This window comes from Aquila chrysaetos, chromosome 3, assembly GCF_900496995.4.
Source record: "Aquila chrysaetos chrysaetos chromosome 3, bAquChr1.4, whole genome shotgun sequence".
Lineage (NCBI taxonomy): Eukaryota > Metazoa > Chordata > Aves > Accipitriformes > Accipitridae > Aquila > Aquila chrysaetos.
This window is the reverse complement of record NC_044006.1, coordinates 67,563,105-67,576,658: the sequence shown is the minus strand read 5'-3', so window position 1 is coordinate 67,576,658 and position 13,554 is coordinate 67,563,105. Positions and strand designations below refer to the sequence as shown.

At 43.6% G+C, this 13,554-nt stretch overlaps 1 protein-coding gene across 6 annotated transcripts in view; it reads right to left on the bottom strand.

Moving 5' to 3' along the window:
• Positions 1–13,554, bottom strand: part of DIP2C (disco interacting protein 2 homolog C) — a 337,185-nt gene that overhangs the window by 95,877 nt on the left and 227,754 nt on the right. For all 6 annotated transcript variants that reach the window (XM_030009286.2, XM_030009287.2, XM_030009289.2 and 3 more), the window contains 2 exons: positions 11,563–11,654; positions 7,557–7,667 (listed from right to left, as the gene is read on the bottom strand). In XM_030009286.2, coding sequence (XP_029865146.1) covers positions 7,557–7,667; positions 11,563–11,654 — 203 coding nt within the window. The remainder of the gene's footprint in view (positions 1–7,556; positions 7,668–11,562; positions 11,655–13,554) is intronic.

Below are 13,554 nucleotides of genomic sequence, written 5' to 3'. Positions count from 1 at the left end.
GGGAGAGATGGATCCTCACCTAATAATGAACTGGACGCCCCCTCCCGCTCTTTGCTAAAATCTTAAAAAAAATAACAGTCATGCTACAAAGACAAGGGAATGCACGCAAAATCTATGGGCTGGTAAAGCAAAAGCCTTTACTTCCATGTGGATGTAGATGTCTGCAGAGTAACATGTAAGTCAAAAAGCTATCTGGCTGCAAGCATTACCGCTCAATTTTAAACTGCCAGGCACAAAAAATTTGCACAGAGCTGTGAAAAACTCTTCTTTATGATAATGCAGAACAGTATTAAAGCTGCTAATGCAAATTTTTAATATTAAAAATGTGCTTATAATGTAACTCCCTGAAATAGCTCATCCTGTACCAGCTCATTATTCTGTAAGTCTGTATTAGCCTATAATATAATTGTCGGTCTATTTGTTAGTTCACATCTCTGCCTTCCAAAAAGCAAACCAAAAAATGTCTACTGCCAGAATGTACTGAAGCATGTAGAAAAGAGAACAAATAATGGGAAAGCATAAAAGAACAGTCTAGGCCATTGTGTGATGACACAAATGACATCTTCCCACGGATGCCAGAAGCAATCTGCTGCCATTTGACCAAGCAGAGGTATTCCTTCTGGGACTACTCAGAACACGATTTTCATCTCATTGTTTCCACTCCAGTTCCCATTCCATATAAACAAATGCAAAAATATTTGCAATAGTATATGCTGTGAAATTGCATAGGTTTATTTATAGATCATAGATCATGTTGCTTTTTTAACTGTACCACAGACATCTCTGTTATTGTTTTATTAATTTGTTACTTAAACATTATAGAATGATCTTGGCAATAGTTAAACAGTCTAAGTCTGTAGATATTCCTTTATATAAATATATATATATGCATGTGTAACTGTATATTTATATATCCATATATACACACATATTTAAAAAAAAAACACTGAAGATGTTCAGCCAAACTAGGGTAAGTTATTAATTTGACATAGAGTGTTTACTTGGACAGCTGGAACTTATAGTTTACTGGATGGATGTGGTATCAGATGTTCCAAAATAAATCAAATTTACACTTATCCATGTACTTTAAAATGTCATGAAACCTCAGAAAATAGTAACAGAAAGACATATTTTTTATCCCTCAAAGCCATGTTGCTTCTTTTTTTTTGTAGAATCATAGAAAGAATGCTTTGGGTTGGAAGGGACCTTGAAGATCATTTAGTTCCAACACCCCTGCCATGGACAGGGACACCTTCCACTAGACCAGGTTGCTCAAAGCCCCATCCAACCTGGCCTTGAACACTTCCAGGGATGGGGCAACCTCTCTGGGCAACCTCTTCCAGTGCCTCACCACCCTCACAGTAAAGAATTTATTCCTAATATCTAATCTAAATCTACCCTCTTTCAGTTTATAGCCATTACCCCTTGTCCTACCACTACATGCCCTTGTAAAAAGTCCCTCTCTGGCTTTCTTGTAGGCCCCCTTTAGGTACTGGAAGACTGCTATATGGTGTCCCTGGAGCCTTCTCTTCTCCAGGCTGAACAACCCCAACTCTCTCAGCCTGTCTTCATAGAAGAGGTGCTCCAGCCCTCTGATTATCTTCATGGCCTTCCTCTGGACTCGCTCCAACAGGTCCATGTCCTTCTTATGTTGGGGACCCCAGAGCTGAATGCAGTACTCCACATGGGGTCTCATGAGAGCGGATTAGAGGGGCAGAATCACCTCCCTCGACCTGCTGGTCACGCTTCTTTTGATGCAGCCCAGGATAGGGTTGGCTTTCTGGTCTGCAAGCGCACATTGCCGGGTCATGTTGAGCTTCTTGTCAACCAACACCCCCAAGTCCTTCTCTGCAGGGCTGCTCTCAGTCGCTTCATCCCCCAGCCTGTGTTTGTGCTTGGGATTGCCCCAGTCCATATGCAGGACCTTGCACTTGGCCTTGTGGAACTTCATGATGTTCACACAGGCCCACCTCTCAAGCCTGTCAAGGTCCCTCTGGATGGCATACCTTCCCTCCAGCGTGTTGACGGCACCACACAGCTTGGTGTCATCAGCAAACTTGCTGAGGGTGCACTCAATCCCACTGTCCATGTCGCGGACAAAGATGTGAAACAGTGCTGGTCCCAATACCGACCCCTGAGGAACGCCACTCACCACTGGTCTCCACTCGGAGATTGAGCCGTTCACCACAACTATTTGAGTGCAACCACCCAGCCAATTTCTTATCCATCAAGTGGTCCATCTGTCAAATCCATGTCTCCCCAATTTAGAGACAAGGATGTCATGCGGGACAGTGTCAAATGCTTTGCACAAGTCCAAGCAGATGACGTCAGTTGCTCTTACCTTATCCACCAACACTGTAACCCCATTGTAAAAGGCCACCAAATTTGTCAGGCACGATTTGCCTTTAGTGAAGCCATGTTGGCTGTCACCAATCACCTCCTTATTTTCCATGGGCCTTAGCATAATTTCCAGGAGGATCTGCTCCATGATCTTGCCTGGCACAGAAGCGAGACTGTCTGGCCTGTAGTTCCCCAGGTCTTCCTTTTTTCCATATTTAAAAATGGGGGTTACGTTTCCTCTTTTCCGGTCAGTGGGAACTTCCCCAGAATGCCACAACTACTCAAACACGACGGGTAGTGGCTTAGCCACTTCATCAGCCAGTTCACTCAGGACCCACAGATACATCTCATCAGGTCCCATGGACTTGTGCACCTTCAGATTCCTCAGTCTCACACCTGATCTTCTCCTGCAGTAGTGGTTCTTCATTCTCCCAGTCCCTGCCTTTGCCTTCTGTGACTTGGGCAGTGTGGCTGGAGCACTTGCTGGTGAAGACTGAGGCAAAAGTCACTGAGTACCTCAGCCTTCTCCATGTCCCGGGCAACCAGGTCTCCCATTTCCTTCCAGAGAGGGCCCACATTTTCCCTCGTCTTCCTTTTATCACCCACGTACCTAAAAAAGCTTTTCTTGTTGCCCTTGACATCCCTGGCCAGATTTAATTATATTAGGGCCTTAGCTTTCCTAACCTGATCCCTGGCTGCTTGGACAATTTCTCTGTATTCCTCCCAGGCTTCCTGTCCTTGCTTCCACCCTTTCTAGGCTTCCTTTTTGTGTTTGAGTTTGTCCAGAAGCTCCTTGTTGATCCATGCAGGCCTCCTGGTGTTTTTGCCTGACTTCCTCTTTGTTGGGATGCATCGCTCCTGAGCTTGGAGGAGGTGATCCTTGAATATTAACCAGCTTTCTTGGGCCCATCTTCCCTCCAGGGCTTTATCCCATGGTACTCCACCAAGCAGATCCCTGAAGAGGCCAAAGTCTGCTCTCCTGAAGTCCAGGGTAGTGAGCTTGCTGTGCATTCCCCTTGCTGCTCTAAGGATCTTGAACTCCACCATCTCATGGTCACTGCAGCCCAGGCTGCCCTTGAGCTTCACATTCCCCACCAGCCCCTCCTTGTTGATGAGAACAAGGTCCAGCATAGCACCTCTCCTCATTGGCTCTTCCATCACTTGGAGAAGGAAGTTATCATCAACACATTACAGGAACCTCCTGGATTGCTTAAGCCCCTCTGTGTTGTCCCTCCAACAGATATCAGGGTGGTTGAAGTCCCCCATGATGACCAGGGCTTGTGATGCGAGGCTGCTCCTATCTGTCTACATCCACTTGTTCTTCCTGGTCAGGTGGCCTGTAGCAGACCCCCACTATCATGTCACTTGTCCCTGCCCTCCCTTAATCCTGACCCATAGGCTCTCGGTCGGCTTCTCATCCATCCCCAGGCAGAGCTCCATGCACTCCAGCTGGTCATTGACATAGAGGGCAACAGCTCCTCCTCATCTCCCCTGCCTGTCCTTCCTAAAGAGCCTGTATCCTTCCATTCCAACACTCCAGTCATAGGAACCATCCCACTACGTCTCTGTGATGCCAGTAAGATCATAGCCCTGCAGGTGTGCGCACATCTCCATTCTACATGCATTTGCATAGAGGCATTTAAGTTGGGCCCCCTATGAAGCTGGAGTGGCTGGAATTCCTTTGTGCTGCTCTTCAGGTGCTCTCCTGCTGACCTGTTATCCCTCTCCACGCTCTGGGCATCTGCTGCTGGCACTGGCATCAAACTGGTAGGAGTGGGATAGATTGAGGTTCCCCTCCTCTGGCAACTTTAGTTTAAAGCCCTCTTCACCAGCTTGGCAAGCCTATGACCGAAGATGCTCTTCCCCTTCTCTGACAGATGGACCCCATCAGCCCCCAGTAGACCAGGTTTCTCAAAGCGAGTCGCATGGTCTAAGTAGCTGAACCCCTGGCTGTGGCACCAGTCCCATAACCATTTGTTGATTCGTCAGATTCGACTGGCCCTTTCAAACCCCTTCCCTTTGACCGGGCGGACCGATGAAAAAACTACCTGCAATCCAGAGTCCCTTACCGCTGCTCCCAGGGCTCTGTAATCCTTCTTGATACTCTTCAGACTGCTCCTGGCTGTATCACTGGTGCTCACATGAAATAACAGCGGTGGATAATAGTCGGTGGACTGTACGAGGCTTGGTAGTCTCTCGGTGACATCCCTGATACGAGCCCCCGGTAAGCAGGACACCTCGAGAGAGTGTGTCAGGTCGGCAGACGGGTGCCTCCGTACCTCTCAGAAGAGAGTCGCCTACTACTATCACCCGTTGCCTTTTCTTAGTTGCGCTGGTTGTTATACAAGGAGCAGATCAGGCTGCCTCACTCAGCTCCAGCGTCTCTCCTGATGTGGCGGGTCTTTCCTCTTCAGTCTGCAGAGTGGTGAAGCCGTTCTGCAAGGGCACCTCAGCCTTCGGGGGAACTGTCTTTCTCCTGCAGGTCCTTGCAGTTGCAAGCTTCCATTCTGCTGCGTTATTGGCCTCCCCTCCCTTCTGCATGGCCATGGGCGGTGGGTCCAGTGCAAACTACACCTGGAACCAGCTATCTAACTCCTTCTCAGCCTCCCTGATGCTACGCAGCCTTCTCACCGCCTCCTGCAGCTCAGCCACCTGCGGCAGGGGGTCCTCCGCCTGGGCACAGCTTTTGCAGGCAGCTCTGCTGCCCGTCCCTGCCCCAGGAGAAAGGTCTAGGCGCTTCCTGCAGTCTGAGGTCTGCACTGCAGCCTCTCCCTTCAGCAGCTCCGTCTGGGTGGAGGCATCAGTCACCACTGGGGTAAGTGGTGCAGACCCCCCAGCCGGAGCTGCAGCTCTTGCTCTCAGACAGGTGCCCACCATTCCGCCTTGAGGGTCAGGCGGGATGAGCGCCCTTGACGTGCGCAGATGGTCACAGAACGGTGCCCCGTTGCCCAGTTGCTGGGTTATGTGTACTTTAAGTCTCTCCACTCGGCCAGTGGAATGCCCCTCCTTCGAAGAGGCGCCCTCCCCGCATGCCCTCCCATGCAAACTGACGCGCCAGGCCCAGTTTCCCGCCATGGTTGCCTCGCTCCCGTGGGCTGCCCTTTGTGGGAGTGGGGGGTGGCCACCGTTACTCCTAGCCTTGCCCACGCCTTGCCAGCCGCTATCCCTCCGGAGAGCTGCTGGCTCCTGGCGGGTCTCTGCGCTCCTCCGGGGTTTCCCCGGCTCAGGAAACCCCCCTGTCTGCTGCGATCCCCTGCTCTGCTGCGGAACGTGCCTGCACGGGAGCTGATCGCCTCAGTGAGTGACTTAAAACGTACATAGTCTGCTCGCCTTTTTTTTTGATGGATTTATAATCTGTGTTTTATATTGCCTCAAACTATCTTAAGGTACTGCACTCACATATGAAAGCATGATGATAGCCCGACGCAAATGCGCTATGTTTCTACTAAAATCATTATCCTCGTTCTGTAGTCATGTCCACCTCTCAGTGCTCTCAAATACAACATTTTACAAATAAAATAGCATAACCTTACTCCCCAAAGCAGGTAGACTAGTTGAGATCCCATCCTCTCTCCTTGCATGGCCTTTCTAGCTCAGCTGCACCTTTCCTCCAGTCTTAGCCAGTTAAGCTGGGGCACCTCCTGTCTCCTCTTTCCCTTGGTTCCCAGTGTCCTTCCTTCTGCTCAGCTACTCTCATGTCTGCTCAGCTGGATCATGGCCTTTTGTTGTCTGATCCACTCACTCTCCCTCATCTCTGTCTACCCCTTCAGCAAACCATCCTTTCCTCCAGCTACCACACCTCCTCTCCCTGCCAGCTTCTGGTGTCACCATGGCAAGGGCCCACCACAGATGTTGGCCAGGGCATGTGTGAACATAATGGAGAAATGATGAGATCTTGGAGATGAGGAAGGTTCAAACATGTTCAGTTAGGAAGGAATCTCCAGATATTTTTAGCTGTTAAATTGCTATGTGAGATGTGCAAACTGCAAAGCCTTTATGAGGGCTTAGAAACTTGTTTTCATGGCTTTTCATTTGAAAGGCAGGATACCTGTCCATGAAACAAAGATTTGTGCTTCTGCTCTGGGGTACTGTGACACCAGAGCATTTCAATTAAAAGCCCTTGACAATAGAAAAATTGAAAATGTGAGCAAAGCAATAGATTTCCCCAGCCCTTTCCCTGGAAACACCTCATGCCTTCAGTCAACATTTTCCAAAAGAACTTCATTTAAAAAAGAAATCTTGTAAGGATTAAAGAACACACTTTGTGTGGACAATTCCAGACCAAATAATAAAAGTAAGGCATTATTAGTGCTAACTAATAAAAAAGGGATTATATAAAGGGATATTTGGGAGAACCTTACAACAGGACCATGGCGGCCAGCCATGGTAAAATTAAGGCGGTATGACAAAAAGAACTTGTAATTAATAAATACATTTTGCTGTATTTACAGCCTTCAAGGCATACATCCCTAGAAAAAAAGGCAAGTTCAGCAGCATCAGTGTAAGCTTCCCAGCTGTGGCTCACCTACACCCCTGAGCCCCCTCCCCTCACTGTCCCCAGGCATTCTTTCTGGCTGGAACTGCTGCATCTGTCTACTAACACTTCCCTAGGATACATGGTTGAATCTCTGAACCAACACTGGACATGAAAGGCTTTTGCTTAGCAATGGTCAGTTTTCTCTATGAATGTATGTTCTGTGGCAAGAATTCCCAAACTTAATTTGTTCAAGTGCCAGCCTTGGCAGAGATGACCGTGGTGACAGAAGCTTTGGGATACATATGCACATATAGACAGAGCAGAAGGCATTTCCATAACTGCTTTGAAGTAGCATACACAGCACTAGTGGCATTATAACATAGCTTGGGTTGCAGGGACAAGTGGAAAATCAGCAGTTGTCGCCAATGATTCTTTGTCAGTGGCCAACACCAGAATGCTTTGAGAGGCTACAAAGATAATCCATCTAGGACTGTTCTCTTGGAAAATTTTCCTCTCCTTTTCCAGACGGACCTGCATTTGCTGAAATTGCAAGCACATCTTCAGATTTTTCATCACAGAAAAGAAGGAACTATATATAACTCACCACACAGCACTATCTTTGTATGCTCAAATTCAGAGCTAGTTAACCACAAAAATGTACTCAAAAGCTATGTTCAGTTGTGATTTGTTGTGACATAAATTTTAAAATGCAGTATAGAGAAGAAAATCAGTTCCCTACCTTTCTTGTAAGTGGCACTTCAATAGGGACGGGGACAACTTCCGCAAGCAGGCAGCCATAAAATGCTACCATGAAAGCAGCAGGATCATTGTTAGGGAATACAAGTGTTACCTGAAACAAAGAGATGTATGTTAAAAATGTTTTATCCCAGGTTTCAGATAATGATAATTGGAGTTTCCATGCTTCCTTTTGGAGAGAGATGATTACTGAAACATTCTATGATAACTATTCAAACCTAATGAAAGATGAATGAGGAATCAGAAGGAATTTATTCTAAGAGGTATTCCTTTTGTGAACATTTTCACTTAGGATGTAGTTAAATATTTTCATGCTGTATTGTTTCCTACATTGACAATACCTTTCATCTGGTTCTCAATTTACTGATTGCTTTACAGACATAAAATAACCAAGTAAATTGAATTAATAGAATTTTACATTCTAATTTAATAATTTGCTTGAAGTTACAGAAAACAAAGTGGATCTGTGAGCAATTCAGATTAGCCAGACTTAACGATGCAATTATGTCAATCATTAACACATTATGTTTTGTCTCACTATGCTTTGCCTTATACAACAATTTTATTTTAGAATTGGACTGTTGTCCAAGTGTAGAAGTTTCTGTGTACTGTGTGAACATAAATAACTGATATCTAGAGAAGCAAACATCACATCCAGAGCTGGCCATATAGCATGCCAACCTAGGCCTGGATTTGTTGAACTTCACAGCTTCAGGGCTCGGGCTAGGGAATTATTTAGATAAAAGAATGCCAAGAAAAGATCACAGCAAATCACCTGTATCCTCACTAGGTGCCCTTCTTCCCCCAATGTGCTGAAAGGTGCAGCTTACTTCTGTGGGCATTGCAGACAATGTCTTAGATCCTCCAGGGGCAAAGGGAAGGAAAGGCGAGAGTGCAGAGACTCGCCGAGGATCCAGCAACTTAAGAGAGTCCACGACTCTCCTTGCAAGGGCAGGGAATACTACTGCCCTCACTTACTGGTGAATGACCTTAGTGGCTAAATCCTGTCTACATTTTTGTTTTGATTCTGTCAGATGGATGTTCTCAGCTTGTGTCTTAAACAGCTGTAATGCAGCTGGTAACTATCCAGCATGGTCAACTGAAGTGGCATGCAAAAGGCATGGCGAATGATTTCAAACTTAATTCCTTTGGCCTTGCACACGGGATCAGACTGTATTATTACAGCATCTTAAAATATGCCGAAACTAATTAATAACTCTTGAGTTTTGACTGCTTTGACATCCATAGAAGTTCTGTGTTTTAGTCTCTTGAAGTAAAATCATCATGTTTTCATATATGCTCCAAGGTTCAGTTACTGGAGATTATAAGTGTTTCCAGTTTGGCTTCAAAGATAGTTGCCTTCCATAGGTTAACTTGATTTCTTCAAACTAGAAGAAATTCTAACCAACCTTGTCCAAGTAGGTCCAAAATATCTCTGTTTTTAAGCTGAAGACCGTAACTTCATAACTGTTTAGAGACACTTCAGAGAAAATACATTGCTACTTTAACTGTATGCTTGCACATGAAACACTCCAACTGCTGGAGATAGCTGTGCAGAGCTTATTGTGTGCATTCTATGTGCACATACCATAAACAGCCTCAGGGGAAATGGATAGAAAGGGATTTTGTTAGGTGCACTGAGGGTATGGTAGAGTTTGCTGAGCACAGCAAACATCTGAAAGATGTTGAAAGATCCCTAAAGATACTTTGAAGATTGATGGGTTTTGTGTTGGTCTCTGCTTACATAAAGGCAGAGAAGGTTTGGCTCGGAGTCTTTGCAAAGGAGCTGACAGAGGTGAAAAAATCTTACTGAAGTCCAGTGGGAATGAGGCATTAACTTCCCCTCCAAAAAACATTAATCACTAACAGACCTGTACCAAATAAATAAATAATATGTGTAAGAGCAAAAAGGAGTAAGGCTGAAGGAAAACAAACCATACAGTGTATATTACCAGATGAGAATCTGGTTATCTAGTAGATATTTCAGAGGGCAAGCTTAATTTCCAGGCAGCTGTCTGGGGTGACACAAGGTTAAATTTCTGAAGTTAACTATAGAAGGCAAATGCAGTTCGTCATGTACTATAATAATAACAGAAACAGGGAATGAAATGCAGGCACATTCATTTTTTTGGCTCAGACAAAGAACCTAAGAGGTGATGTAATGGTACTCATGAAAAATAGAGGTTGTATTGATAGAAGATGCTTTTAAAGGGAAAAAGGCCTTTCTGAATTTTAAATAATATTAACATAAGGAAACAATTACACTCCCATTTAGAAAAGACCAGAAATACATGCCTGTATTTCATTTAGTATTTAAAAGCTACCTTTAACTGTTGTCACACAAAATACATTACTTAGAATAAAAAGCCATCTTCAAAGAGGTCAGAAAGCTTTTATGTTATTACAACAGGGGCATAACAGCCAGAATAACAGCCTAGAACATCAGAAGTACAGTAACACCTCATCTTCAATGTGAAGTTGCTTCAAATGATCATGTTTCTGTTACACAGGGATGCTAAGGCAAGATGTTTCTACAACGCAAAGCATATGCTTTCAGCACTCAGCTATAAACATTTGTTTCACTGTAATCTAGGTGGACTTATTTTAGAAGAGCTGCAATTTGTTCTCTATGTGTCCTGCACTAGCTAAACTTCCAGCTTTCAGCCGGAATTATCCACAAATCCCGTCTTAATGTTTGGAGATGCCAGTGACTGCTGCAGTAAATGAATACAAAGATGGGCAGTTAGCACACAATAGATAGGGAGAGATGCACATTGCCCATATGTGAACTTTATTCCTTTTGGAGTTTTCTGGGTGGATTGTTTTGATGTATACACTTGAATAACTTGTTTCTTCTGCTGTTGCTTAGAGACACACTTGTAAGTCAAGTAAAAGAGATTCTTCAGATCCTACTCCTGGCTGAATGCCATTGTAGGAAGCAATTTAGATTTAGTTAAATTCTTTATGATTTATTTCAAAAAGAAACATAGGAAGGACTGTCAGGTTTCATCTTTTTAATTATTTTTTTTCCTCTTTTTTCTTCTGGGAAGCATTATTGCATGCTCTCATTTTTGAAGCCCTAAGAAATGTGTAATGCAAACAGACATGTTTCTCACGTGTGGCACAAGAGGATCAAGTGAATTAACAGCTTGAGAATTGCTATCAGACCATGGGGAAGGAAGACTCTCACAACTCTAAGCACTAAGGCAGGACTAAAATTTGCATTTCTGACAAATTCGTTCTGGAATATCCATTCCATGGCTTGAAGCCAACCTGGAATGGGACCTGTGGAAATTTCTATACACAGTCTGGCAGAGAAAAGGGGTAGCAGGCTTGGCCAGCCTTGACTGACGAAGGGGTAGGTTTGTAAGTACATCATTAGCAAAACCGTAGGATGTTCTTGTCAGCATTTAACAACTACAGTTACCTCTGTAACCCTTGCTTTCTGTGGACTTCATCTGCTCACCTAGATTCAGCCTCTAGCAGTAGCTGCATCAGAGTCAGGAACCAGGAATGGAAATATTCTCCATGTTACCAGTCAGTGTAATTTATTTATTTAACTGGCTGCCAAAATGTGCTTACTTTGCTTGTCTTTGTCCTCCACAATGCTTCTCTTGTTTCCACCATCTCAACGACTACAAAGTCATTAGTAAGTACATTTCTTACCCGCATGACACCTCCAGGCTCCATAAGCAAGCTTTTGCTAAACAGATATCTGTTCTATGTCCAAAAATTACTTTCCATGGGAATGTTTATTGTTGATGTTGCCACAACTTCAAGTTACTATTCAGCGAGTACCGGCTCAGCTTATTTATCACGCAATTCAAAATATCTGTCTGAATGATCAGTCTTTTTCTGAGTAAAAGGCAGATTTCACCCTCCCAACATTTCACTTCATTAATTTCCTCTAAGCACCACAAATACTTCATTCTCTCTTTGTCAATGTGGGATGTGAATTATTAGTAATTAAAAATCATTGAGATACTCACCCTGTCTCCAGGTCGTACCATTGGTTCTTGTTTTGTGCCTAATTTATGTAGTATATTGTAAGCAACCTTCATACTTCTGGTCCAAAGTTTGCCTATTAACACAAAATTTGTGAAATTAATTTTAAAATTCTTTTTATGTTTTACAAGATTATTAAAGAGAAAGAATAACTGAGCAGTGAAAAAAAATAGTAGGAACATTTATAATAGTTTTCCAACTAAATATGACACCACTACTGGGACTAGCAGAAGTATTTAAATACTTATCAGAAGCTTTCTTTGAACTTCTTTCAAGACAGCGGCATTTAAAAAAAAAAAGTAAGAATAGTTTTCTTCATGGCAGAAGTTTCTTACTTTGGAGAAAACTGGATCTTGACTCCAAAAGTTAACACTTAGAACTGGCTGGAACATCATCAAGTCCAGACATCATCCTAACACCCTTAGCTGTAACAAGCTGGACAAGTCGCGTTTCAGCCCAGACTGACCTCCGAAGGTGTTACTCAGGTTCCATGATGGCACTTCTCTCACCCCAAGACACCAAGGGAAAAAGGAACGGAGTCCCAAGAAGCAGAGAGAAAGAATAAAACCCCAACAAACAGAAAACACCCCACAGCCAAAGGGGCACACCAAAGCAGCAGGGACCCTCTGATCCTTAGCACATCCCTATGGCCGTGTTTCACTTTTAATTCTGGGCCTTCTTCCATTTAACTGGGCTTTTTCTTCTCACCTGCTCCAATACCCTCCCTTCTCTTGGTTTCATTTCACTTGCCCCAGGTACCCTTCCTTTTTACTCTTCTCCCTCGCTTCATCTCTCCGGCTCTGCGCTTAGCTAATCCTTATCAAGACCTCACCCCAATATTCTTTAAAAAAAAAATTATCTCATCAAGACCTCGTTGGTCACGTTACATGCCTTTCATTAATCCTTCAAGTGATTGGCATCATCCAACTACACAAGCTCTTTCAGATGGCCTTTGTTTAGACACCTTGTTACTTCCATTTGAACAATACCGAGCGTAACAGCCCTTGTTCTTGGCTGGCCCCTAGGTACTGTCTTTAAGCAGTATTCAGTCTGACAGTAGCAAATTCATGCCCACCAATAACTTAAACCATAATAGGTTCTGACAACAGATTACCTATGGGGTTCAGCAGTTCAAGCTCCCAAACATGCAGTATTGCTATTTATAACTAAGCCAAGCAGTTGTAATAAGTTCCTCCACATCCTGGTTATAAAATGCAATACTAATGAATTATTTTTAAGTGCAAATTTGATGTAAATATAACGTACAATGAGAAGGCCAGATTTTCTTTTTTTCCTCTTAAGGAAAATTGGAAGGGTCACTGCTGCTTGTTACTAAGAAAGTACTAAATGCAATTACTTCTTATGAAAATGGTAATATTGTATCATCAAACTATGTTTTGCAAAGTTTTTAATTTATTTAAAATTACTCCGGTATTTGCATGCTGAACTGCCTCGATGCTCAGAAATAAACGTGACTCAATTCTGTTCCACTGGAAACTCAGCATGGATACAGGAGTACATCTGCAGGATTAACCCTCACAGCACTATGGCAGAACTACCTGCATTTGATGGAAAGAAAGTCTTTAAAAGCATCCCTGCTGCTACCATCAGCACTTGAACTTGACAAGTGAGTAGGATAAAAACAAGGATGCCTTAAGAAAGCAAATATTCTTTTTCTTAAAAGCTTCCAACATTAAAGTTTCAGTGGCAACAAACTTAAAAGAGCAATTAGTAATGATACAGAAAATTGGAGAATGGAAATCAAAAGCCTGGCAAAAGTTCTGAATTGCAAGAAAGAACCATCTTTACACAAAACACTTTCAAGCTTGAAATGAACATTGAATTTTTAATTCCTTTTCTGAGAGACATAAGGGGCTGCTGTGAAAAGTTCTGTATGAGCTATAGAGATTAAATCTGTTACAAGTCTTAAATTTGCATTTGTGACATTCATACCAATTTTTCATCTATCAAATGTG